We start from the raw sequence: 27,805 nt of genomic DNA, 5'->3' as shown, positions 1-27,805 counted from the left end.
TGAAGCTTAGAACTTATACTTTAATGCCTTCTGGTTACGAATGTTTTGAATAGAAAGCTAACTAGTTCCGAATAACAAACCGACTAAGACCTGGAATGAAGGCAATGATCTAATAGCATACCACACACCTAAACAATCTATCTAACACCCATTCCGGTTGACATTTTAACCACCATAACCCCGTTCACTTGGGTTCTTCGTAGACGTTAGCATCGCAGCTCCGCAACACTTTTGGTTTTGGAAACGCATCTTGGCCTGGCCAAAAGCCAGTCAGCATTGACAATGCCTGTGTTGAGTGTTTGAAACAAAAACACTAACCGGTTTTCTCCAACACCCGAAAATGACGTCATGACAACAAGTTGTTATTTTTTTTTTTATGTGGTTTTTCTTATAAGTTGGGTGTCTCAGGACCGGGCGTTGGCTGGAAAACATGAATATATCTATCTTTTCTATATAGTGACTGAGAATACTCTCACACACGCAACGCAGCGCGATGGATGATAAAAGTGTGTTCGATTTGGCTTGTTTGATTTGATTATGTTATTATTTTGTGTTTATATTCCATTCATTTGACGGCCCATGCGTGTTTCCCATCGCCGATCAGTGCCGTTTTTTGCCGCTGGTTCCCACACCCTGGAAAAAAACCACTTGGACTGGGGATTGGCTGGCGATTGGCATCTATTTTGCCCCCGGATTGAGCAGTCTTTGCTGCCCACCAGTGGCAGCATGCCAGATCAAAGCGGGCAAATAGACGATTTGTTTGTTGTTGGCTGCTAGAACCAAAGATCCATTACCGTTTCATCTTCCGACCCATCCATCCATATGCTAGCCCATGGAACATCCAGAGTATAAGGCCCTGCCATTTGTGGCACTTGAGTGATGTCAACGCGTGTGACGTCACATGGGCAAGGCGTGGCAAAAAAGAGAAAACTGGGGCAAGATCGCCAAGCAATGTAATTATGTGTATGACGCTGCGTTGGTTAATAATATTAATCGCCCGGCTTGTTTCGATGTGGTACGTGTGTGCATGCCACCAAAACTAACTGTTGATTAATGGCCTGTCACAGGGGCTACAGTAGGACCTCGCTAGGTAGAATTCTTGATTCAACAAACCCGTTTAAACTCCTTAACACTGTCAGTAAACTCCTTGTAACATTGTAGCTGTGATTTAAATCTCTTATGGTTCAAAATTCAATTAAATTGTTTACATGAATACCTGTAGATATGTAAATTAGCCAGCCTAGAGCTGAATTCGTTTATCACCAATCTTCACTGTGACATTCACTGATTGAGTGCCGCATGATTCAACCTGTATTTGTTGTTACCAATGTTGCTATTGTGGTTTCGGTTCTGTGGCGTAGTTGCTTCCCAATCGAAATGAATGTATAAGTAGATATTGTAACTGTTATTTGGCTTCGAAACGAGTTTTGGCCTATGCGATTGCCTATAAATAGCGCATATCATCAGCATATTTGGAGAGCAACTTGTCTGGTAACTTCGCAACCGATCAAGCGATCAACCGATCAATGGTCAATGACGGATTAAGTGGACACACAAATAGCACACATAACTCAACCAATTTGGATGGATGTGTGAATAGTTTCAAGATCACGTCGCCATTATTGTTTTCCCCGCACATCTCAGTGCCATGTAAGCTATGCTCAAGTTATCCAATTAAAGTCATGGGACTTGGCTCGACAAATAAAAACAAGAGGAAATAATTTTAAATGCGGAGCACCCGACACGAAATGGCCTCTTATTATTGTCATTGCCATTACAAGTCGTCTTCTATTTGCATAAATCTTCATCTTGGCGCTTACTTAACTCAGACTCCCCACTGGGGGAGGCCACTGAATTTGTTTGCCTATGCTAAAATCGGTAACGATTGTAAGTTACGACTGCGCCGGACCGGACATTCAGCCATCGTCGCTGTAACTGCGGCTGTGACTGTGACTGTGACTGTGGATGCAGCTACTTGGGCTCAGCCAGTGGCACTTCCTGCCTCGAAAAAGCGGTGATTTGCATTTGTTTATTGCCGCAACAGCCATCCATCCCCTGCACTTGCTGCGTAGATAGATTGATTGGCCGTCAGTTGGGGGTTCGGTTGGGGGTTTTGCTCTCCGAGATTCTCGGCTGGGGGGCAGGGAAGCACTGATTGCCGCCTGCCTGCCCCCACGTGTTGCAACTTTTATGTTGTTTACCCGTGATTGTGGTGTGAAAAATTTACGGCGCGCACACTTCTCATAAGCGCTTGATGGATTAGCCAGTGGACTTGGTTGGTCCAGCCGACCTGGCCAGCAGAAACTGGCCAAAATGTTTACGCTGCGGCGTCCAAAAATAGTGGTTTGCCAGCTCGTAGTTTTAATGGTTGGTTTATTTATTGATTTGTGCAAAACCAAAAGCGTAGACCATTAAGCGTTTTGAATATAAGTCCGTTTGTATATAATAAATATCGTTGTATACATATATTTCATATATATTATATCTACATATGTGCATATGTGTATATCCCAACAACTACGTATTAAAAGTGTGTGCATGAGCATGCAGTTCACTAATCCAAAGCCATTTTGAACCCCACAAAACACCTCGTTGCACTGTTGATTTATATGCTAATGGAAATCGTTTGATTTGCCCCTGAAACAGCCCGTGACCTGGAATCCGATTCGGAGCCGTTCGAGGAGCGCGAACCGTCGCGCACCGTGGTCAAGTTCTCGGAGGAGGCCACCCAGGAGAAGGACACGCCCTTCGTGCGCCAGAACACGCCGCATCCCAAGGATCTCAAGGCCAAGGCGCAGAAGCTGAAGGTGGAGCGCAGTCGGAACGAGGAGCACGCCAATCTGGTCACCCTTCCGGAGGAGGTGAGTTCTGGTCCCAAATTCGATCCGAATGCCAAGCTTCTGCATTGGTTCCATCGATAGGAGAATTCTAAGCATTTTCCAGCGCAAATATACGATTGCTTTCATACGTTGTCATGCTGTTTTGGCTGCATACTAATCCTAGAATTAAGCCTACAGGCTAAGTAGCTTGAGTAGAAAGAAACCGAAACTAACTGGGTATTGCTGACTGGTTTACTATTCAATTATACATTTTTAAGCTATTTAAATTGCAGTGTAACTTACACACACGCTTTACAGAATGCTTTATGTAGGATATAATTTTACACACTCTGTTCGAGGAGCTGTAGAGTGCCATGTAAAGTCAAGTAAATACAAATTTCCCTTTTCCTCCGCAGAACGGCACCAAGTTAGCCGAGACCCCAACCGAGACACGAACCATTGCAAACAATCACCAGCAGCAGGCACACCCAGTGCAGCAACCCATCGTTGGTGTAAATTCCAAGCAACCAGTGGTTGTGGGTGTAGTCACTCCAACCACGACGATAGTCGCCCCAGCCGGCGTACAGGGTGGCCCAGAGGGAGCCAGCTCCACCGCCAACAATGTGAAGGCGGCAACGGCAGCTGTGGTGGCTGAATTAGCAGCCACTGTTGGTGGTGGAGATGAGGTCCAGGATGATGACGAGCAGGAGGATGAGTTTGTAAGTTTTACGATGCACAAATATCACATATCCTATAACAATATTCAATTTACTTCTTAGGAATCCGATCGCCGCGTGGGCTTTCAAGTGGAGGGCGAAGATGATGACTTCTACAAGAGGCCACCCAAATTACACAGAAGGTAAGCAATATAAATCTTTAACTAATCGCTAAGGGAAGATCTTTGTATCTATTTTGACTAGACTGATTTTGAAAGTAGTTTATTGATTCTTAACTATATTATATCTTACATAGGGACACTCCGCATCACCTGAAGAACAAGCGTGTCCAGCACTTGACCGACAAGCAGGCCAGTGAAATCTTGGCCAATGCCCTAGCCTCCCAGGAGCGCAACGATACCACACCGCAGCACTCGCTGTCCGGCAAAGTGACATCACCAATTGAGGAGGAGGAGCAGCTGGAGGTGGAGCAGGAGCAGGAGCAGCAACAGCAGCAGCATCCCTTCGACTCCTCGCTCTCGCCCATTCCGGCTGGCAAAGCAGCAGAGGCTAGCACCGACCCAGGTAAATACCGAAATTGTTTCAATTAATTACATTTATATTGCTCTATCTCTGTGAACTGAGAACTGTGTCCAAAACAGCCAAAGTGCTGTGGGTGCTGCATGGGTGATAGCCAGGCATTGATGGGAAATCGATATGAAAGTGGGCGGGCACTGGTAATTTTCACTCATTTGCCAACTGGGTGACCTTACGGGTAGACGGGCAGACGGGCAGACACTGAAGTGGAAACTTAATTGGCATCCTCTTGGACCACTTTTTAGATGCAAAGTGAAACCACAAAGAGACCACCCATGCCCCCCTTTAATTGTTTCAGCTCTCCACACGCCACCTAAATATAAATACACTCTACTCTTATATTTTTTTTTGGGGTCTAGGCCTCATCAATGGGCCAGTACTTCCGACATAATTATATCGGCAGAAAAAAAGAGAGGTTATTAGCAAGAGAGCCAAGTCGATTAAAAGCGCGTTATGCCAGCGGAATACTACAGGTGTAGAGACCATGTTGAGCTTGTGAAATACACGCAACAGTTGAGCGTTAACCTGGCCTATAAATAGGCAAGGCACGTAGTGTTTGCCTGCTTATCAGCTAGCGATATCGGCTTGCAAAAGCTGATAAAAAATGAGCGGAGATAGTGGAAAAACTGTGCAAACCTCACTCAAACCAAGCAGAGGGTAAACAAGCGAAGAGAGCGCCGAATGGCGATAAAAAATGTGCGGTGCAAATGAAACTGAAATGAGTTGCCTCATTATACACATATGTGGCTAGGGCTATATGGGCATGGCTACCTGGGTATGGAAAACTGAGAGTGAGCAGAGAGCTACGGAGAGACTAGAGTACAGAGTCTAGAAACCAGAGACCACATCGAGTGCAATTGCCAGACTTTGCGACCGGGTCTGGGCGTTTGGCCCACTCGCCGCCTGCTTTAGTCATTCTTCAGTTACGCTTGCGTTTTGTCAACGTCGCGAGAGACGCGCTACATTCGTCAGCAGCTCACCGTGTATTTGCACTTGTTATTATACGTTTTTTATTATTTTTGGTTGCTTCTCAATTGGCATTCAAAACAGAGAGCGCGTTATAGCCAAGACTCCCGAGATCTTGGCCAATAACAATAGCAGAAGCTTCACACGCAAATATCAACACCTTGACTTAGTCATAAAAGCAGAGGGAAACATCATTTCACTTCATTGTTAAATACTTCTCCCAAAGGGGGGGAGTGTGAAATGTTTTTTCTTCGACTCTACTTTTTCTGCTTACGTGTTTTTTGTTGTCTCGAGCGAATATTGTTATCGATTTTTGTCTGCCGCCTGCCATAATTCCTGTATGGAGGTGTTGAGGAGGAGGCAGCGGGTCATTCGTCTGGAAAGTTTCTCACGTTGCGCATACGCAGCGTATGATGGCCCGAGGCCGTAATTGAATTTCGACTGCAGTTCTCCGTCAATTCGAGTGCTCAAGGTTGGGAAACGGAACAGAAGGAAGGCAAAGGCCCCAGGCCAAGTAGCCATCCCTATTTGCATATCGGCTGCAGTGCATATCCCCGAAAATGAGCCACTTGAAAGTAAATTTAGTCTTGTTTATATAGCAAGCGTTGCCGGGTTTTCTGTTGCATATTTGCAGATGGCAAACATGAGAAGTGTGCTCGGTTCGGTTCAGTTCGGTTCGGTACGGTTGTGTGCATATCCGGTTTCCCGGAATTTCCTTCGCCTTTGCACAGATTTTTCCTGGCTTGATATTGCAACCGCTTCGGCAATACAATCAACATTTGCACAATTCCTTTGACATTTCTTCGCTACGCTGTTCTCTATTTTTATAAATTTTTTGCTGGATTCAACGATGGCAAACAATGAGCTGCATTTGCTACACATTTGCTGCACATTTCCTGCAGGATTCTTAAAGCACGGTTACCTCCTTCGCTTTCGAAATAGAATGGTACCGTCCGAGTCGACCAATGTTGGCCAATAAATAAACCGTTGATAAGCTCAAGGCAATGGCATTCATTATTTATGTATTGTGCCGTTGATTGCATGGGATTCTTATTGAATTTTGCGCAGTATGTTGCGTGTTCGTCAATGTGCTTGTATATTTATATATGATTCTTTGTCGGTTTCCCGGTTTGTTTGTTCGGTGCGCCCTTTTCATCACTGATGTAACAAAGTATGCATTATTATTTGCTGTTCTCTTGCAGCTTTTGTGCAAACAGCAATTTAAACTATTTGCAGTTGGCATTCCTTCTATCATGGGCATCAAACAAACACGATTTTCGATTCGATTTGGTTTTAAGTTTTAAGTTTTGCGAATGGAATCATAGCCCTGAACCTCAGGCCTTGTGCTTTTCACAGTTGCATGCTAAGTTTATCGTTTACACCGCCACTCCCCAGTGGCGGAATTTTCCCAACCCCCTCGCTCCCTGCCAACAGTCGTGACAGTTTTCTCTCCCCCTTAAAATAAGAGGAAAAATAGAATTTTCGCGCTAGAAAACAAACAAAAATGCAATAAACGCCAGCTGCAGCGGAGAAGAGAGAATGAGAGGGGGAGCCGCCTGGTCAAAGAATTTCACTGCGTATTTTCCAATATTTTCGCCGCCATGTTGATAGCATGGAAATGTGGAAAATTCGAGTAATTGTCACCGAGGTGGCTGTCTGTCCCAGCAAACCAAACCAATCCAAGCGAACATCGGTTTGTCAACAAACATGGATGCGGGAATGTGACGACCTGAATTGTTGCCCTCAAAATGGAATCAAAATGAACACTAACACACACACACACTCTGAGCTGTTTTCATTACCAAAAGCGCTTTTCGCGCCCATGATATCATCCGTTTCGTTTTAAGCACATTAATCAGTACGCAAACCTGTGCTGCCCCACTGATATCGGGAAATAACGCATACGACAGGTGGACCAAGGTCATTAACTACCACTTGACTTTGCTGTACTCTGGCGCTGGGCTGGTTTGGTTCCTCCCTTGTTGTAATGTTCCTACGTATGTGTCCAAAAATTTCATAATGATTCAGAGCCACCTTATCGCCAGTTTGTTTTACTACAACGGTTTCGTTTTGTTTCATTCTCCCCCCTTTTTTGTGCCTTCTTGTTTTGCTTTATCACATTGGCTTAGGCATTCCAAAGTTTGATTAGATAGCAGTGTTGTGAACGCACACCCCTTTCAAAAAAACATCGCTCGATTGCAGTGAAAATCGAAGGAGAACAGACAGTTTTGATGGAGGGAGCTTGGTGTGGTTTTGTTGTCGGGATATTCCTGGGTGATTTTATGCTCCCATAAAAACTTTGTTCATTAATTTTTGTCGCCACATTTAAGCGGACGTCGCACGGTCGTTTTTGTTGATTTCCAAAGCTTAACACTCGCAATTTGTCAGAGGCTGCAGCATCGCTACCCGTCGTTTAACCTGGTGGGCAATTAATCATGGAACCTGCCAGCACTTCACAACTAAAGCGTTTTCCATAAGCGCCTGAAACAATAAAGGGCAAACAAAAAAAATTCAGTTCTCGTGGATTGCAAAAGGGCTTTAAGTCGTTTTAAGCGCACTCGAATCATTGATCTCTTGCCATTGATAATGTCGGGGTAATTAAAATCGATTGATTCCGTGCGGTCATTGGCTTAAATTCCATCAGAGTTGAAAGCGAAATTTGCATGAACGGGAAAAGTTGTGGTGCAAGTTCTTCTTTTTTGTTTCCACTTGTCATAACAAATGTGACAAGCTGAGGCTCCTGGACAGTGCCGTCCACATCTTGGCCACAGAATGCCGTGAGGAAAAAACAGTCGGGTGAAATATGATTTCTGCCTTCTGGCATGTTGTGTCCATGCTGTGGGCTAATTTCCCAGGGACAGAGACGAAGACTTCTGCCACATGGTCATTTACATATAAATGACAAAACAAAAAGAGAGCAGCGAACTGGCGAAGCTGCAGGATTCCCCCGCTCCTTGCCATTGATTTTGGAATTTGGCATTTGTCAGCTGGTAGGAGATTCCGATTTGCGATTGCGATTGCGATTCATGGCCAGCGTGCAAATGCTAATGCATTCGGGGAATCATCATTTCTTATTGCCACCTCTTCATTTTACGAGTTGCTCTCGCTGCTCTTGGTGTATTTAAATTTTTATATGTTTATGCTTATGCCATTTATTTTACGGATGCGATGAAGGACACAAAACGATGGCCTTACTGCGGGGCTCACCTCATTGAGCTGCACGCGTGATGTCATCGTAAAATGCTTAAATGCCCGCTTAAGTGGGTGCCGCAAAAAGTTCGCAGGCACTGTGGCAATCAGTAAAATATAAGTCTGATAAGAAATATGAGGAAAACAAATGGTCTTATGCGATCCTTCTTGTGCACTTCCTGTTCCTGTTCTGTTCCAGTTCGTATTAAAACTTCACTTTCCTTGCCCTGCCCTGCCCTGCCTTGCCCTCCCTCCAGAAAGATTGCCTACATTCCGGCGTCCTCGGGAACCGGAATAAAAACACACAGCACGTGTCATTTGCTCTCCTCCCCGGGACAAAAATCTTATTTTGTTTTATGGCTTTTTCTCTGGTTATTGTTGTCTCGGACCGTTTTTCTCCCACTCATCTGGGTGGAGAGCATGAAAAGATGGCTTTATTCGGAACATGCATATGTTGTGGGGGCGAAATATACATACATATACATATCCATAAAAATATCTTTCGGTTTACACATTTGTCCGGCAGTTCAGAGAGTCAAATTGAGAAGTAGGGCGATGAGTTGTTGGCATTTAAAACATTTAAAACATTTAAACAGCATACTTTGCTGCCACAACACCTTCGCTTAAACTTCTATGCCATTGAAGTTGTTGAATTATGAATATATGAAGCACAAACAAATTTGGCTCTGTAAGCAAAGAAATTCAAATTCTCTGAATACCCCACTCAACTTACCAAACTCAATAAGGGTACATTGAGTGAATGGCAATGTCGGTTTGCAGGTGAAGTAGACTGAAATCCGGCAATATTAATGTTGACTTGACAGGCAGACAGGAATCGATGCGATGGAGGTGAGGCTCGAGCTGAGTGCCCCTGTCTTTTCATTTATGCATTGATTAACATGAAAACTCGCATACAATTACAAAGTGAAATTGTCTCAAGAGCCGACCCTCTGTCTTCGCCCGTCCCGCCATCCTGGCGAATTCTTGACAGTCGATGGATGTGGAGATGGGAAAAGAAAATGATTTTGTTGGCCAAAGTGCCGACGGATTTATTGAGTGCAAATCAGCAATAGCGAAAATGAAAGCAATAAATGTGCCTCTGAGATGGGAAAAGTTACTGGCACTCATCTTTCTTACACCACCTGCCTCCTGCCTGCCTTCCAGTCCCTTCGCTTCGACCTGAGGGACGTCTGAGGGTTTTCTGGCAGACTGTCTGTTTATTTATTTAATAATTATACAAAGTCGTTTTCTCAGCTGGGGGGCGGGGGTCCTGAGGGGTCTCGTCCAAGGTCGTTGGCTTAATGCCTGTTTCTAGTGGAGGGGTAATATGGCTTTTGCAGCGGTTCATTGACTGCTGTTTATGGCCAAGTACCAGCTGCTGTTGGCCAACTTTTGGTCATTCAATTTAAATGTCATCATGGCAAAAATTTATGCTGAACACGAATCCTTTCGACTGTTGCTTCGGTGGAAGGTGTTTCAAATTCGATTAAATCAACGCAATAAATGTGTAATTTCACTGATGCTCCATCGCATCGATGGGGTTTTCCGTTCCAATGCACTTGAATGGTTGCATATGGGCTATCCACTTAGCCAGCAGTCCCTGTTTTTATCTATTCCTCTGGCAGACACAGATCGATTGCGCTCCTTTAACTCAGAGCATGGTAGCACGAAAAGTTAGCTTCGCATATTGAAAAGTGCATTCAAATAAAAAATAGGTTGCCTCACAACATAACATACACTGGGTGTCTGGACAAGATGCCTGGCAGCTGCCTATATTAAAAAGTGCACTCAGATAAAAAGCAAATCAAGCCATGTTCAATGTCAAAATCAAAGTCAAGGAGGGCAACAACACCCTGCCCCGCAATGGCCAGCGCAGCAACGGCAACTTTAGCTACTCCGGAGCTGGCAGTGGTCGCAATAGTCCGGCGATGAGCAGCCTGCGCAGCTCACTGGCCTCCTCCAACCGGAGTCCCAGTGGATCGCTGCAGCGAAAGGGCAAAAGAGTGCGGATAGTGACCAGCTATGATCCGGTGGATCGGGATTACGAACGGCAGAGGCAGCATTATGGTAACAGTTCGGGGATTAAGAAATATAAATATATTCCTTCTGATAACTCGCTTGATATTAAATAAATAAATCTCTTTGCCTACAGATAACTTGGATGGCGTTACGGAGCTGCGTTTGGAGCAGTACGAAATCCACATCGAGCGCACTGCAGCCGGATTGGGTCTGAGCATTGCCGGTGGCAAGGGCTCCACGCCCTTCAAGGGTGACGATGATGGCATCTTCATATCGAGGGTCACCGAGGCGGGGCCCGCTGATTTGGCTGGCCTCAAAGTGGGCGACAAGGTGATCAAGGTCAACGGCATTGTTGTCGTGGATGCGGATCACTATCAGGCGGTGCAGGTGCTAAAGGCCTGCGGTGCCGTACTTGTTTTGGTGGTACAGCGCGAGGTGACTCGCTTGATTGGACACCCCGTGTTCAGCGAGGACGGCAGTGTGTCCCAAATCTCTGTGGAGACGCGACCGCTGGTGGCGGATGCCCCTCCGGCTGCAGCCACTAGCCACGAGCGTTACATCCCGGCACCCATCGAAATTGTGCCCCAACAGCAGCCCACTCAGCAGGTGGCGCCAACGCATAGCTATTCGGGCAACGTGTTTGCCACACCCACTGCCGCACAAACGGCGCAGCCTGCGGCGACTGCTGCGCCCAATGGATTGCTACTGAATGGCAGGGTGTGTAATCCATGTTATGCATCCCCTAACCAAATCCACCTCCCTGCCATTTCACTCGTTGCTCTCCACTGTCGTTTACTATTTGTGATTGATTTCTGGTTTTCGATGTGCGGTCATTTCAGGAGGCGCCACTGAGCTACATCCAGCTGCACACAACGCTCATCCGCGATCAGATTGGCCAAGGACTGGGCTTTAGCATTGCGGGCGGAAAGGGCTCGCCGCCGTTCAAGGACGACTGCGCTGGCATTTTCATATCCCGCCTCACCGAGGGCGGCCTGGCGCACCGTGATGGAAAAATTATGGTGGGCGACCGGGTGATGGCGGTGAGTGGGCGGCGTTCCACACGCCGGACGTTTCCATCTCTGACCCAGGCTAATGGCATTTCCCTGTACAGATTAACGGCAACGATATGACTGAAGCCCATCATGACGCAGCCGTCGCCTGTTTGACGGAACCGCAGCGATTCGTGCGCTTGGTGCTGCAACGCGAGTACAGAGGTCCACTGGAGCCGCCGACGAGTCCCCGCAGTCCGGCAGTGCTCAACTCGTTGAGCCCATCCGGCTATCTGGCCAACCGACCAGGTGGGTATATCGGAATACTCCATAGATTTGAGCATCTGCAACTTAATGCTACGAAATGCTGAACCCTTGTTTTCTTCTACTTGTAATTTCCATGCGCTTTAAATAACCAATGTGTTTTTCTCACCTCCACCTCCATTGCCAACAGCTAATTTCAGTCGATCGGTGGGGGAAGTTGAGCAGCCGTACAAGTACAACACCCTGGCTACGACCACGCCCACACCGACGCCCACTGTGCCAGCTAGTATAAGCAACAATAATAACACTCTGCCCAGCAGCAAAACCAATGGATTTGCCACTGCTGCTGCCACGATAGACAGCTCCACGGGACAACCAGTGCCCGCTCCCCGTCGCACTAACTCCGTTCCAATGGGAGATGGAGGAGACATTGGGGCCGGCTCCACCACCAGTGGTGATTCTGGCGAGGCTCAGGTAAGGAAGTTGGATTGTTAACTTTAGTAGTGGCATAGACCATAGTCTAGTTTCCTGTTTAGCCAGTTGCACGTCATTTTAATGTTGCCCATAAGCTCGTTACCTTACTTTTTTGTTTTCTACAATCATGATCAGTCGGTAGGATTAAGATAAAACCAAAATGTATAAGCTTGCGCTGCAGTATCTTACAAATATTTTCAATCAGCTTAAAAGGTAAGTAACCGAAATTTAAAATGTTATCCTAACAATAAACTGCAGCGCAAGTCGTCCAAGCAAATTGTTGTTGATATTTGGCGCCCAAAAACCTAAATTCAAAACTTAAACATGAACACACTAAATAGTCGTAAGTTACCTAATATGTGCTAATCCATTTCTCCGCCAGATTATCAAATACTCATAACACTAGCTGCTAGATCTATATATTTGCTCATCTAATCGTATGTATAACGAAATTGTTTGTGTTTGTTTTGCATGTGCCCTGTGCGCCTTGTTTGTCCTCCCAATATCTGCCATATGCCATATGCTCATTTTGCATACATAGTCGAATATATATAGTATATTATCGACCGATTAGCTGCTAAGTTTGCACCGATTTATGTCCCAGCTTGTTGAGCACCCATCGAGAAAAAGAGCCAAAATGCTAGGAGGCGTTTGCAGGATTGTATCTAAATTAATGATATTCATAGTTAGGCACGTTAGCTTAGTTCTAGATCTAACGATGGCTGCACAGCCCATCATCAAAAGTGAAACCAAAATTTACAAAAACCAACATATTTTTGTTTCTTTTTCTCTGATCAACCCACCACCCCCCTCGAAATCAAAAAAAAAAAAAACTACTTGCTTAAAACCGATATTTCCGAATACTTTGCTAAACCCAAAAACCACGTAACAACCAACCAACGTGCATACCAACCACCCACCCAACCACGACGGTGAGCAGCCCTCCTCGTTGCGACCGCTGACCAGCGATGATTTCCAGGCGATGATCCCGGCACACTTCCTCAGCGGCGGCAGTCAGCATCAGGTGCATGTGGCCCGGCCCAACGAGGTGGGCGTGAGTGCCGTCACGGTGAATGTGAATAAGCCTCAGCCGGATCTGCCCATGTTCCCGGCGGCACCCACCGAACTTGGCCGCGTCACCGAGACGATCACCAAGTCCACGTTCACGGAGACGGTGATGACGCGCATCACCGACAATCAGTTGGCGGAGCCGCTTATCAGTGAGGTGACTATCTCCACATCCCGCATACACTAGAAGCGCGTACACTCGCTGCCCAAGAGTCCAAGAGTTAATAAATCGTTGTGTAAATGTCACAAGCAAAGTTATCCGGACACACGGACACACACTATCCTGTAGCTCAGATGACCTGAAAAAATATGTAACAAATTAATTATATATAGTGTACCCAGCACGGAACTCGAGCTTTTCTCGTCACCGCACATAAGCACGCACACCCGTACATGATGCACAACACACACCAAAATTTACCTAATTTAATTCTAAATTAATTTACGATTTATATTTTCCACAATTGGCACACTTTGACCCATTGGCTGGCCGCGCGTCCTATCTTCAATTTGATTTTGCTAAATAAATATATGTGCGTTTTGCAAACGATTTGATTTAACTATTGGTCCCCAGTTTGATGTACGTCGAGCTCATATTTGTTTCATGCCAAGCATTATGCAAAACATGCACATTTACAAGAGTTGTGATTGCTCCGACTAATTGAGTAGCAGTTGAGATGGAATTGGATTACATTGGTTACGGGCATAAAGCTGGAAAATACTATTAGGCGATTAATCAATTCAATTTAATTCACTTACATGTGGAAGAAGTTTTGCATGCCAATGCTGTAGTTTCTGTACTAAGTTAACTTTCCCTCTACTAACACTGGATAAATATAATTTTCCATCTGTTTCACCAAAATCCTGGTTTATGTTTCTTTTGCAAATAGCTTGAAACCTACAAAAATATCTATTTAAGTGGGTATTAGCCATAATGCATTTGAGGGGTTTTCCAATCTTTTATCGTTTATCTTTTTGGTTACTAAGTGCTGCTACAGTTTTTGATAGCCAGGCCAACACTTGTATTTAGTGTTCTTTCACAGTAACCTTATCTATTGAATTGAGCGGCAAGCGTCTTTCGTTTGAACGACAGAATGGTTTACTCACTCACTTTTCGTAGAGCCACTCCAGTGTCATTGTCGACGTGATGCAAATCCCGGCAAGAAATCCCAGAGAGTCTGTGCATGTGGCAAGCTGTGTCACTTGCCACTTGCAGCATAAATAACTAAAGCGGCCAACTATGCTGCATGCAAATATCCTTAAATAATAAAGTGAGTGCATGCCGAAAAAAGATTCGGAAACTATAAATGACTCACAAGAGTTCCCAACAGCGTTTATTTTGTGTGCGACAGAGTGTGGCCATAAGTAAACTTTAAATATTTCTGTTTGCCTGCGCAATCTCCATCTCCATCTCCGTGTGTCTGTCTCCGGGGCACGGTTAAATAAAACATTTAATTGTTTTTAATTTATTTTCCCCTCGTGCGTTTGCATTCCGCATCGGAGTGAGATATCCCATCCGTTGGCTTCGAACTCGAAAGAATTCAATTTCCCGAGGTAATTGGCAAGAGTTAGTGGCAGTGTTTATTTGGCATCTTGACACGAATGAGCCTTTGTGGATATGTCTGTGCCAGTGCCAGTGTCAGTACTCAGGAGTTAGTTGCGAGTTTGTCGGCAATGAATATAAAACCGAAATATTATGCTTTGATGTTGCAATATGCCAGCACTTGAGCTAAACGATGCTCACCTCAACCACAGGAGCCGCAAGAGCTTTGTTTAAATCTGTGTGAAAATGCGTGAGCCAAGAAAATTCAGCATACGGTGGGCGTTTCACCCACTCTTTGTGCATGTTGTTTAATCTAAAATTAAGTTATTCATAAGAACAGCACAAAACGAATTCATTATTTATTGAATGTGAATCACTTCGGGTACTCGGTTTTCATGTTTTCATGTTTAATGAATGCTTCGACTTAAGTGCATGACTTTATTTCTGTTGGTGCTTGTTTGGCTTGCCTTGGTTTTTGTGTCTCCCGCAAGGGTAGCCCCCTTAATTTGTATGTACGTTTTAATATAAATATCACCAACAATTTTGCACCACCATTGAACGCCAGCACATGAGCACCCCTCAACCATTCATCCATGGATTCACCTAATATACACGGCAGACTCAGTAGGATTCCTAGCGTTAGGCCCATTGATCTGTGTTAATTTTGTGATGTGCTAACACGATTTCCCATTATCTGTCCTGTAGGAGGTTGTGCTGCCCAAGAACCAGGGCTCCCTGGGATTCAGCATCATCGGCGGCACGGATCATTCCTGTGTGCCCTTCGGCACTCGAGAGCCCGGCATTTTCATATCGCACGTAAGTACAGACGGATATATTAACTAACAATTACCTGCAGCAGCAGTAGCAGCAGCAGCTGGCAAAAAAGTTTTCGAATTAAAACACTCGAGTGGCCGCAACTCGCGAATGCAAATGAGCTGCTGCTGCTGCTTTTGCTGCAGAACAATTGTTCAGAGTCCAGTGGCTTCATTATAAGCAGCCAACTAAGCCAGCTGCCAGCTCGAAAGTTTCAAGTCTTTTGGCCATTTATGAGTATAACAATTACCCCTGGGGCTTTCCCACCACCCTCCTTAAATCGGACAGATTGTGCCCGGCGGGATTGCCTCCAAGTGCGGCAAGCTGCGCATGGGCGATCGCATATTGAAAGTCAACGAGGCGGACGTTTCCAAGGCCACACATCAGGATGCTGTTCTGGAGCTGCTGAAGCCAGGTGATGAAATCAAGCTGACCATCCAACACGACCCACTGCCGCCAGGATTCCAGGTAAGTTTCGTGGACTGGAAAAAGTCCTTCATAACTTTTTTAGACTGCTTTCGTAATCGTACTGTAAATATGTACATATATACGCTACATATATATACTTCTTACTCCTCCCTCTATAATCAATTTTTGTACACTCTGCCACTGCTCACAAACAAATTCAATACGCACAGAGCATAGAAGTAGTTTATGTTGAAACAGAGGTAAGCTCCTCTTGGCTTTGAAAGGGGAAATATTTGCAATTAGTCAAATGCCTTTTCCTGAGCTTTTTTTGTTTGCTTTGTTTCGGCCTGATGAGAGTACCGATTGTTATTTGTCAGCGTTTAAGCCGAGTCCTTGTTCATTTCCATACTTTCCTAATTGTTAATTGTAAATCGCAGGAAGTGCTGCTCAGCAAGGCGGAGGGCGAACGATTGGGCATGCACATCAAGGGCGGCCTGAATGGCCAGCGCGGTAATCCCGCCGATCCCTCCGACGAGGGCGTCTTCGTGTCCAAAATAAACTCAGTCGGTGCGGCCAGACGGGACGGAAGGCTTAAGGTAACGTACTGCTACTGTCTAGGGCGATTACGCCCACCTTGTCTGGGGAAAAAGTCGATTGAAACTTTTGCTGATACTCCTTTTGCTTCAGGTGGGCATGCGTCTGCTGGAGGTTAATGGACACTCGCTGCTGGGCGCCTCGCACCAGGATGCGGTCAATGTGCTGCGCAACGCTGGCAACGAGATTCAATTGGTTGTCTGCAAGGGCTACGACAAGTCCAATTTAATTCATTCCATTGGCCAGGCCGGCGGCATGAGCACTGGCTTCAACTCGTCTGCATCCTGCAGCGGTGGCAGTCGCCAAGGTACGTAATCGTGAGCTTATCGACCCATCTGAGCCCTTCTTAAATTACTTTTCCCTCGCTTGCCCAGGCTCGCGTGCATCGGAAACGGGCTCAGAGCTGAGCCAGAGTCAGAGTGTATCCAGCTTGGACCACGAGGAGGATGAGCGTCTGCGACAGGTGCGTACAAAAGTTAAGAAGCAGCCGCTTGGGCATGACATTAATAGCTACTTGCCCATTTCCCAACAGGACTTCGATGTCTTCGCCTCGCAGAAGCCAGACGCACAGCAGCCAACTGGCCAATCGGTCCTGGCAGCTGCTGCTGCCATGGTACATGGCGCTTCGTCGCCCACACCACCTGCTGCTGCCACCTCCAATACAACTCCCCTACCCGCAGCCGCTTCAGTGGCATCTGCTGATTTAACAGCACCGGACACGCCAGCCACGCAGACCGTGGCGCTCATTCACGCAGAACAGCAGGCCCATCAACAGCAGCAACAGCAGCAGCAGACGCAGCTGGCGCCTTTGGGTCAGGAGAAGAGCACCCAGGAGAAGGTAAGTGACTGGACTGGCCTTGGGGCATTCGGTGAAAACTTATGCCTTGTTATGCGTTGTTTCGTTTGCAAATTAGGTGCTGGAAATTGTACGCGCGGCTGACGCCTTCACCACCGTGCCACCAAAGTCGCCATCGGAGCACCACGAGCAGGACAAGATACAGAAGACGACGACGGTTGTCATATCGAAGCACACGCTCGACACGAACCCAACCACACCCACAACGCCGGCGGCACCTCTTCCCATCGCCGCAGCAGAGTCAGCGAACTCGACCGCTGCTCCTTCTCCAGCTGTTCCAGCATCCACGCCCGGCTCAGCGCCAGTTCTTCCTGCCGTGGCCGTGCAGACACAGACGCAAACGCAAACGCAAACGACCTCCACGGAGAAGGATGAAGAGGAGCAGTCGCAACTACAGGTATGTACCCACCTGACCGTGGATGCACGTCTCTTGTCTTGCCTTTAATGTCTGTGTGTGTGTGTGTACGTCTTTCAATACTTGTGTGTGTACTTTTTGTTTGAGTAAAATACCTGTCTGTGTGCAAGTTTGGGTACCCAGACCCGGACCCACATCCAGATCCAGATCCAAGTACAGATACACCCATGTAACAGCTAACACGAACCGACAGTCGCCACCCCATCACCCAACAGCCAACACCCAAAACTCGACTCTAAACCCGACCAATCTCTTAGCTTGATTTTTGTTTCGTATTTCGCTTGTTATGTGTTTGTGTAACTTCACTAATGCCTTTGTCCTGTCACTGACATTTCGTGTCCTGTGCTTGGAGTGCGTGCTTGTGTGTGTGTGTCAAAAATTTTAAAATGAATTCAAAGAAATAAGATGAAAAACCAAAAAAATACCATACTACCATCCACATTCACAAACCACAAAGGTCACAAAACTGTTGTTGTGATAAATTTGGCATGTGATGCCAGTTGAAAAAAAACGAGAAAAAACGTAATAAAATGGGAATCATAGCTACAAAAATTTTCAACTGAATTCACAGGTAACAGCATGATAGCATCAGACCATTAAACCTACTGACTGTAACTAAAACCAAAATAATCATTGCATCCACTCGTTCGAAAGTACTTTCATTCTCTCATGTAAGCACTAGCAGCATCGTTTTCCACACACATTTCGTGATTTACGTACTTTTGTTGCTGCTTTAAGGCGAGTTTTTGTTGTTCAGTTGCATTTGAATTAAAAATGAATAAAAAATCATAGCCTATCTATGTGCGCCGATTGTACCTGGGGGCGTATGAGTTATGTATTTGTTCTGCATGCGTGCCGGGCTTGCGCTTAGCTGCTCTCAGCTCCTCTGAGCTGCTCCTTTGCCTCTTTGGCAGAGGAGTAGATGGCCCCACATTTATTGATATGGCAGCAGACAATTTATTATTTATTAGCATATTGGCTGCTTTGGCGGCTGCTGCTGCTGGCTTTCTGAGAACGTCCTTTCTTGGTCTGGCTGGCTGGCTCACTCTGATCATTGTTCTTGTTGAGTTTCGTTCTTGTTCTTGTTGTTGTTCGTGTTGCTGTTGTTATTTATGCTACTTTCATATTATATTCATTTCAGTTTGCGTCTTTACTGTTACCGTTCGTTGGTACCTTTGCCCCCACTGCGTAGGCGGCATTGTTATTATTGTTAACGTTGATGTGGTTCTGTTTGTTGTTGGCTTTAAAGCATGCCCCATTTGAATTCGCATTGAAAGCAGTAGGGAACAAACGAAGTAACGAAAAGGGAAAGAAATCGGGCATACATTACATACAGTGGCGAGCAAAAGTGAGTGCATGTTCATAACTCTCGACTTTCATCATCTATAAAAACAAAACTAAAGCAGGTAATCCAATAATTTTTTTTATTTTTGTTTACCTATCCCATTTTTAACAAATAGGACAAAAAAAACCGTAACAATATGTATTCAGCGAAGACTTAGAAAATAAAAACCAAAAAAAGTCGCAAAAACTCACTTTTGCACGTTATAAGAAAATAAAGAAAAAATTAATTTTTAATATATTGTCCATAGAGCCATATTATGAATTACTTGATTTACTCGAGATGGCGTACTCTCTACCAAGTTTTCAATGACTTTCTTGGAAATTCGGTTCCATTCATCTTGTACACGCTCCCAAAGATTGGTCATGTTTGTTGGAGCTGAGTCGTACTGCCCGAGCCTTCGTTTCACGATTGACCAAAGATTTTCAATCGGATTGAGGTCAGGACTTTGTGCTGGCCACTCCATCAACTTGAAATTTTGTTCACCAATCCATTCCTTGACAATTTTCGCTGTGTGCTTCGGATCGCCGTCTTGTTGAAAAATAATATCTTCTTCCGAATACGCACAATTCTCCATAAAAATGGGAAGATGGGTTTGCAAAATATGCGGATAGTCCTCCTTTCGCATAATGCCATCTATTAAATGCAGGGGGCAGACTTGCCACCATGTGAAGCATCCTCAGACCATTATATTTCCGCCGCCATGTTCAACGGTTTGCTTCACATGGTGTCTTTGAATCCGTTCTCCGGGTCTACGCCAGCAGTATTGTTTACCATCTGACTGGAAACGGTTGAACTTGGACTTATCAGACCAGACAACACGTTTCCAATCATCTGTGGTCCAATCTTTGTGATCTCTCGCAAATTTTAGACGCGCCTTAACATTTTTTTCGGATAATGCAGGTTTGTTTTTTTTAACAGCCGTTGCATATCCAATGTTGCGCAGCGCTCTTCTGGCAGTCCACTCGCTAACGTTTTTGTTTATGGCCAAAGATGCTTCTTTAGGTGTTAGCAGCCTATTTTTCCTCATCTGGGATATTCCTTAGTCGGGCATCTGAGTCCGATAATAATTTTTTGCGACCTTTCTGTTGCGATCTGGATGTCACATTTCGGCGTTTTTGAGCTGCAATCACTGCCGATTGGCTTATACCGAGCGAAAATTGTCAAGGAATGGATTGGTGAACAAAATTTCAAGTTGATGGAGTGGCCAGCACAAAGTCCTGACCTCAATCCGATTGAAAATCTTTGGTCAATCGTGAAACGAAGGCTCGGGCAGTACGACTCAGCTCCAACAAACATGACCAATCTTTGGGAGCGTGTACAAGATGAATGGAACCGAATTTCCAAGGAAGTCATTGAAAACTTGGTAGAGAGTATGCCATCTCGAGTAAATCAAGTAATTCATAATAAGGCTCTATGGACAATATATTAAAAATTAATTTTTTCTTTATTTTCTTATAACGTGCAAAAGTGAGTTTTTGCGACTTTTTTTGGTTTTTATTTTCTAAGTCTTCGCTGAATACATATTGTTACGGTTTTTTTTGTCCTATTTGTTAAAAATGGGATAGGTAAACAAAAATAAAAAAAATTATTGGATTACCTGCTTTAGTTTTGTTTTTATAGATGATGAAAGTCGAGAGTTATGAACATGCACTCACTTTTGCTCGCCACTGTATATATACAAATATATATACATATACAAACATATACTTACTATATAGATGGCACGTATAATAAATGTAAATGTAAATAATTCAAAAACTGCAGAAAGAAAATTTCCATTAAAACGTCTCTCTTATCTTCTTCTCGTCCTTGTTCTTCTTTCATTCTTCTAAATTCCTTCAATAATGTGCGCGCTTTTCAACAAATTGTTGATTTCTTTTCTTCATTATTTTGTTTCTGTTTTATTTATAACATTTTTTGTGTTTATTGTTTTCCTCAAAACATTTTGCAATCTGTTCCGTTGGTTTTGCATCGTTTTCCGCCCGCCATCGATTTCATTGCAGCTTACTGCTGAGCAGCGCATTGCTTAACAAGCGGATGTTTATCACCATAAGACTGAATATTTAGTTTAAACAGACAGAATACAAATGCTAGCAGCCAAAATGAACGGACAGGAGGCAACAGCTTGGGTGTGCAGGCTCTACTATTGTATTTGTACCAATGGAGTTGCAATATATATATACAAAATAAAAACAAACTAGGATTTGAGGAAGCGTGTTCAAAGGGCCAAGAGTTACTACTAATAGCGCTTTCGTCCCGTAATCCCCCACTCGAAATTCAATCAAAATCCGAACGCTCTCAACTCAGCCAATGGTTTCAATGTCTTCTCGCTAGAACTCTGTCTCCCCACCTGCCATCCCAATTGTTAAAAAGTGTGTCCTTATCAACACTAACAGCAACAAATTCACACGCCTCCACAACCACCACACATCCCAGACAATTGTTGAGATGAAAGGAACTCACTACCGAAAATGTGTAAATGTATTTATCAACGTGGACTGCTGTAATGCTGTCGCCATTTTGCGGCATAAAGTATTCCACTTTGTATACATATAGTCTTTCGATGTTTATACTATGTGAAACGAAAACTGTTTACTACATAACACGCAGAAGACAGACACCCACACTATATATATATTACTAAATGTGTAACAACGTGTGGCAATCACACACAAAAGGTCCAATTATGCAACTGAATAATACTCAAGAGAAGAATAGAATCTTTCCGACAAAAACTAAAGCCGATGATGACAAAGGGCATCTTGTTATAACCTTTTGAAAGAGCCAAGCTATACCTAAACTAGGGATATTTTGTTAAAGTATCTACTAAACTGTTACCACATAGTTACAACCGCATTCACACCGTATATTGATTGAATATCCTTTAATGGCAATGGTTAATGGTTAGGTTTGAGTTTTCCACTTTCGTTGTTACCTAATGATAGTTAAATTTAAAGCTAGCTAAATGGAATTTAAAGTGTGCATTTTTGATGTCAATAAATCTTAATGTATTTGTCGTATAAAAACCTCACAAAATGGGTCAAACTTTTAATTGCATTTCGGTTTTGTGGAGACCAAAGATTGAGTTCTCGGAAGTTCCTTAGTTTTTGGCCAAGAAGTTTAATTCACGAAAGTTTTCGTTTGATTTCGTTATTTTCCTTTCGCCATGTGAATCGTCTTTGTCTCCGTATCTGCTATCTGCTCTCTGTATTTTCGTATCGCCGCTGTTCGCTATCGTCATCGTGTGCCGAGTTCATCAACCCAAAATCATCACCCAGCAAATTGGCCAGAAGAGTCCCAGTCGCAGTCGCAGTCACTCACCTCATCATCAAGCAGAAAATCACTGGTAATTGGCTAATGGACGCAGGTTGCAGAGGAGCACCAAAAACAAAACCAAACCAAACAGAATAGTACAACTTTTGTGTGTGTCGTTCGTACCAACGCATCATCAACTAAATAAAGCGCACCCACATTCATTCCACTGTTCCACTGTTTTACCGAGAATACTTCACCACCATCTCACCCACTCACCATTAATGCTGCACACTGCAATTTGTGTTTCAAGCTTGTGTGCGATGACGTTGCACCCGAACAATACCAAACCAAAACCCAAACTAAAACGAATCTATACCGAACTAAATGAGCAATCCACCAACAATTCAAACTCTATTAGCAACGAGGCACCCAGACTCCAGATCGCCTGACCCCCGGAGCACGTTACTCCTATCAGCAGATGCTGGAGTCGCAGGAGGAGAACCGAACTTCCGGCAAAGCCGCCCAGGCGAAGCCCAAGAAGGCGGAGCCCGTGTACATCATAGACGACGAGGACGATGATGATGAGGATGACGATGACGATGATGCAGACTCCCAGCGGCTGGACGACATCGACGCTATCCAAGAGGAGGATGAGGAGGACACGGAGAGCTCTCCGCCCTTGGAAGTGCAGTCTCCACCTTCCTATGCAGACACCGATTCCGATACCTTCGATCGTCGTCGTGGCCGTTACACCAGTGACTCGGAGAGCGACTGCCGGCCGTACAAACCATCGAGATCGGGACGCAGTACGCCGGAGTACGGTGGTCATCGCAAGTCTGTGAGCTTCGATCTCAGTGGAGACGAGCGCTCCAAGTCCGACTACGAGCGATCACGTTCCCGTACTCCAGATGGTTATACTAGGGCCTACGATTCGGAGCAGGATACTCGAGGATCGGGACGTAATCGCCTGCCGCGCAAGGGCATCTTGAGGGCCACCAGTCCGTGCGCCACGCTGGAAAAGTCGGAGCCCATTGTGCCAGCAGTGGCACGCATCCGTGATGTGGAGTCGCCGCAACTGCAGCGCGTTTCCCGGGCCACTTCCCCTGATCGACCTGGCGAACTGGACCGGGAAAATCCATTCCGTCACCCCGCCTCCGAGGATGATGAGTACACGCGGATAGCGAAGGAGGTGAGCAAATCGCCCCGTTCGCCGCGCTCCACGCGCGAGCAATTCTTCTTCGGCTCTTCGAGGTCCAGCGAGGATCTGCTGGAGCAATGCCAGTCGCAGTCCAGCGGTCGCAGCACTCCCAACACAGTGATCTCCAAGTCCACGGAGAATCTCACCGGCACGCGACCAAAGATACCTCCACCCACCGCTCCGAAACCGCAATTAAAGAAGGCGAACCTGGTGCGAAATGTAGCACTGGAAACATTCCAGGCCAGCGATGTGGGGCAAGGTGATTTTACGGTGTTCGAGCACGATGCCAGCACGAATACGATCCATCCCGTGGAGGCCAAAGTTCCCGTTCGGGTCTCAACCAAGACGAAACCGAGTCGCCCGAGGGAATCACCACCACCGCCGCCAGTGAATTTCGCTACCCTTCCGAAGCTGCCAAGCACGCCAACTTTGCGTGAGGCAGAGGAGGAGTCCATCTACATGGAGGCGCTGCCACCGACGCCCTCGCAGCTTCGACCCCACGAATTCCTGCACGAAAACTCACCGGACAATATTCTGGTATCGCCGCAGGAGCATCGCGAGTATTTGCTGCGCGAGAACGAGCTGAGGAATCAGTTGCGGGCGCCCTATGAACCCGCTCCACCTGTACCCATTGTCGGCGGCGGATATTCGGTAACGAATCCCTTCCTAGATAGTTTCGACACCGACATTGACAGCCTGCCATTGCCACCACCGCCCACACCGCCTGCCCAACACCAACATACACGTCATTTGCATGAGCCGCCGTTTCCGCAGTTTCCGCAGTTTGCGCCACCACTAACCGCTAACGCATCCACGTCTCCATCTTGTTCTTCCAATGCTGCTTCTGCCGGTGGCGCCACTAACCGCTTGATGGATTCGCCGCAACGACAGCTGCTGGTCGCCGGGTCGCCCACCCAGATCTTTCCCACAGCCCAGATACTGCCCGTGCAGTATGCCAGTTTGCCGCAACCGCAGCAGCCCAACACGCTCACCCTCAAGACCGTTTCCCCCACTTCGTCCCACGACCCCCAACAGCCCCTGTTCAACCTGGTACTCCTGCCCGGCGACCAGGTGGCCAGCAAATCCTCGCCAGCAATGCTCTACCTGCAATCGGTGAGTGAATCGAGTGCCAAACCACGGAGGGGGCCACCACCTCCTCCGCCCGTAACCGTGACCTCACCCACGCCCTCGTATGCCGCCATGAAGTTTCCGACCTTCTCGGAAATCGTTGTCAGTCCCGATGCGAATAGCAATTACCAAAATATGACCACTGCTCGCGTTGGCGTCTCGAATTCCTCGCTGGCCCACAGCACCAGCTCCTTCTCCGTCGGCTCCTCCAGCTCTTCACTTCTATTGACCAAAAACTCGTCCTTGGGAGAGGGTGGTGTGCCCTCCAGTTATTACGAGACGGCCGAGGAGATCTACTCCACCATCGAGGAGGAGGCCATCTACAGCAACACCTCCTTCTTCGATTCGCGGCGCAGCAGTGACACTTCGGTGTCCCGTCGCGCCTCCAAGTCGCCCACACCGCCACCTCTGCCCCCCAAGCGACCCTTGAAGCCCACCAAGTTGCGTACCGCCCCCGCCCCGCCGCCAGTGGCCCAAAAGCCACATGGCCTGAGGGGCATGGCCAGTTTCAAGCTGCGCTCCCAATCACAGCCGCAGCTGGAGGGGGCGTGGCAACAGCCTGCTCTACCTCGTACGCCCACCACGCCCACGGGCAAGGAGACAACGGTGTGAATTAGTGTTAAATTGAAATCTAAGAATAAATCTAAACTGTTCGCCAAAGTATTTCCAAAGATACATTACCCAGTGAATACCATCACCTCAAACTTCCTTCCAAAGACAAATTCTTCAGTACAAAATCTTCTTAAGTGAGTTCACCAATAACAATAAAACCTTAAACCAAATAGTGAAGAGCAATACCCATACTTCATAATAAATACAAAAACTTACCTTAGCAATAAATCAATGGAAAATCGAAGAACTCTAGGTTTTAAAACACAAATGTTTTTTTGCAATCGGAAATGCGCTCCCCATTTATTTGAATAGCTTCAAAATATCGAGGAACATAGCCGTCCGCAAAATGCGATTTTAGATTTATTCCTCTCCAAAAATCGATCCACCTCCAGTGGCAGACCGCCCTCCAAACCACTTGCCTTCGGTGGTTTTCAACGATGACGATGCACTTAATTGCTCCTAAGCTGACCGCAGCACCTTCCCATTCCGAATGCCAAACCCTTTCTCTCGTTTCGCCATGTCTCTGCTCATACATTTTAATTAAATTCTAACACCTTTTTGCCATCAATTAAATGGCCCAGCCCAGCCCAGCCCCTTGCGTTTTTACTTGCTCTCTTTATTTCTGGAATCGAGTGCAATTTTCAATATTTTCATTCCACTCGCTCGCAATTTAAATTGATTGATTTGTGGGCGGGTGGTGTCTGCCGAACCCCGAACTCCTGCTGAACTTGCAGGCAGGTGGCAGAATGGGTGGCGCACCTTTCCTGCTAATTAGATGCAACTTTCTGTTGACTTTCGAGACACCGTCGACCCCCATCGAGCATATGCCACCTAGTTTGCCACAGAATTGCAGTTGAAATTGAGCAGCGAGCGGTTGAAGTTTAATGGGTGCCACCTCGTCCTCCAGCTCCTGCTCCTTCTGCTCCTGCTGCTGCTGCTGCTGGTCGTGCTCGTGCTGTCACCCGCTCACCTGGCAACTCGTCCTGAGTCTCGGGACAAGTTTAATTTGACGTTGATTGAAACGGTTGGCTGCTTATGGTCGCCCACCTGCAGTTACCACGCCCACCGGGCCATTAATTTTTGCTGCTGCTGATGCCGCCGCTGCCCATTTTTATTATTGCCTTTTGTTTTGGAAAAACAAAAACGGAATAAACGAATAAACGAATAAAACGAGTGAAACGAGTGAAAGGAAAATAATACACGAAAAACCAACGAATAAATAAGTAGTATAACGAAGAAAAATACCTGAGTATGAAACGAAATAACAGCGAAACAGACAGAAAACACAATTTTACAATTTATAAAGTTAATTTCGCCCTAGCGCTGCTAAGTTGATTTTAATGCTAATTTATTTTATCAAGACAAAGAAGCAAGCTAAGCATTTTTAATTGCATACCTTAAGGCAAATAAACATTGCGTATTATTCTTATTTGCGTTTCGTGGGCTCTTTTCATTTTGTCTCGTCCCCCTCGGCCATGTATTGTGTAAACAGGGTTTTGAGTGCTCCAAAAACGATTGTTTAAATGGCAGCGATAGCCCAGTGGGCCAGTGACCTTGACTCACTTAGTATTTGTATCTAATTGCGTCGTGACCCCAATTGGCCAAGCGGCACTGACTGGTTGGCGACCTGTCGCATTCGCACCTGGCCCTGCACTGATTTGGTCGTCGACTGGTTGCCCCTTTTAGTGTGCCTCTGTATCTCTGCTGCTTCTCTTTGTTGCAATCTTATCGCAAAGCACTCGTAATTGCCTAGCGATAAAAAAGAGTTGGTTACCCCTTATCAACGCCTTATCTTTCGCCCACTAACACTGCTCGCATGGTCTGAATAATTCAATGGCTTATTGGCTTCTAATGCGCTGGCCATTTTGACCCTTACACACAAACACACACAGCACACACTGGGACATTTCTGGGATCGGTTAACTCACACACACACACATTCTCAACACTTTCATGGCTCAATAAATTCCTATTAGCTGGACTGCTGAGCAGGGCAAAAAGCAGCTCCTCCAGCACTGGAGACTGATGCTGATAAACCAGCTCCATGGCTGCCTTCTATCCTATACTCCGGCTCCATGTTGTTGGCTCTGCGCATTGACTTTAATTGAAAATCGAAAAATCCGATACGAAATTAATTTCTCTTCTAAAAATACAGCTCAGTTAAGCTGGCACTCCTGCTGCTTTCACTTTTCCCCATGCACTTGTCCAGCCCTCCACTCCATCGCCCTTGGTTCTACCCCTTGGTTCTCTGGCTTGGTTTATTTATGAGCTCTCGGACTAGTGTGGTCTGATGGTCTGGCTGCTCCTTGCTGCTCCCGGCTGGAGGGTCGAACCCCACTCGTTTGGTATAGGGTTGCAATTTGTGCAGTTTAACGCTGCCCTTTGCCCTGTTTGCCTTTGTTTCGTCTCGGTCCTGGGACGAGTCGTCTTCCTACTCCTCATCCTGCCACCCGACTGCTGGCATTTAATGACTTTGTCGTCGTAGTCGCAGTCATCGTTGCTCTGCAGGCACTAACTATCCAGCACGGGTTGGCTTTATCTGGCCACTGTGTCTCATGTTGCCCAGCACGAGGAATTGCATGAAAGCATAAAACCGA

The 27,805-nt window shown here is 45.9% G+C and overlaps 1 protein-coding gene across 24 annotated transcripts in view; it reads left to right on the top strand.

The window, feature by feature from the left end:
• The window catches only part of LOC122622303 (protein lap4), a 63,625-nt gene that overhangs the window by 20,680 nt on the left and 15,140 nt on the right, over nt 1-27,805 (top strand). For 10 of the 24 annotated variants that reach the window (XR_006326293.1, XM_043800658.1, XM_043800656.1 and 7 more), the window contains 17 exons: nt 2,647-2,861; nt 3,236-3,538; nt 3,599-3,678; nt 3,792-4,060; nt 10,380-10,963; nt 11,086-11,286; nt 11,358-11,544; nt 11,690-11,973; nt 12,914-13,198; nt 15,290-15,400; nt 15,686-15,865; nt 16,243-16,401; nt 16,493-16,706; nt 16,774-16,862; nt 16,932-17,237; nt 17,314-17,652; nt 22,689-24,581. Coding sequence is in view for 23 of the 24 variants with exons in the window: in XM_043800658.1 (XP_043656593.1) it covers nt 2,647-2,861; nt 3,236-3,538; nt 3,599-3,678; nt 3,792-4,060; nt 10,380-10,963; nt 11,086-11,286; nt 11,358-11,544; nt 11,690-11,973; nt 12,914-13,198; nt 15,290-15,400; nt 15,686-15,865; nt 16,243-16,401; nt 16,493-16,706; nt 16,774-16,862; nt 16,932-17,237; nt 17,314-17,652; nt 22,689-24,581 (5,699 nt within the window). In the remaining variant the exon portion in view is untranslated. Of the gene's footprint in view, nt 1-2,646; nt 2,862-3,235; nt 3,539-3,598; nt 3,679-3,791; nt 4,061-5,003; nt 5,056-9,942; nt 10,295-10,379; nt 10,964-11,085; nt 11,287-11,357; nt 11,545-11,689; nt 11,974-12,913; nt 13,199-15,289; nt 15,401-15,685; nt 15,866-16,242; nt 16,402-16,492; nt 16,707-16,773; nt 16,863-16,931; nt 17,238-17,313; nt 17,653-22,688; nt 26,611-27,805 lie in introns of those variants that run through there. The other 14 variants (XM_043800673.1, XM_043800668.1, XM_043800666.1 and 11 more) reach the window with 8 other exon arrangements.

This window comes from Drosophila teissieri, chromosome 3R, assembly GCF_016746235.2.
Source record: "Drosophila teissieri strain GT53w chromosome 3R, Prin_Dtei_1.1, whole genome shotgun sequence".
NCBI classification, from domain to species: Eukaryota; Metazoa; Arthropoda; class Insecta; order Diptera; family Drosophilidae; genus Drosophila; species Drosophila teissieri.
Note: the sequence above shows the minus strand (reverse complement) of the source record. Positions and strands in the feature narration are given on the sequence as shown.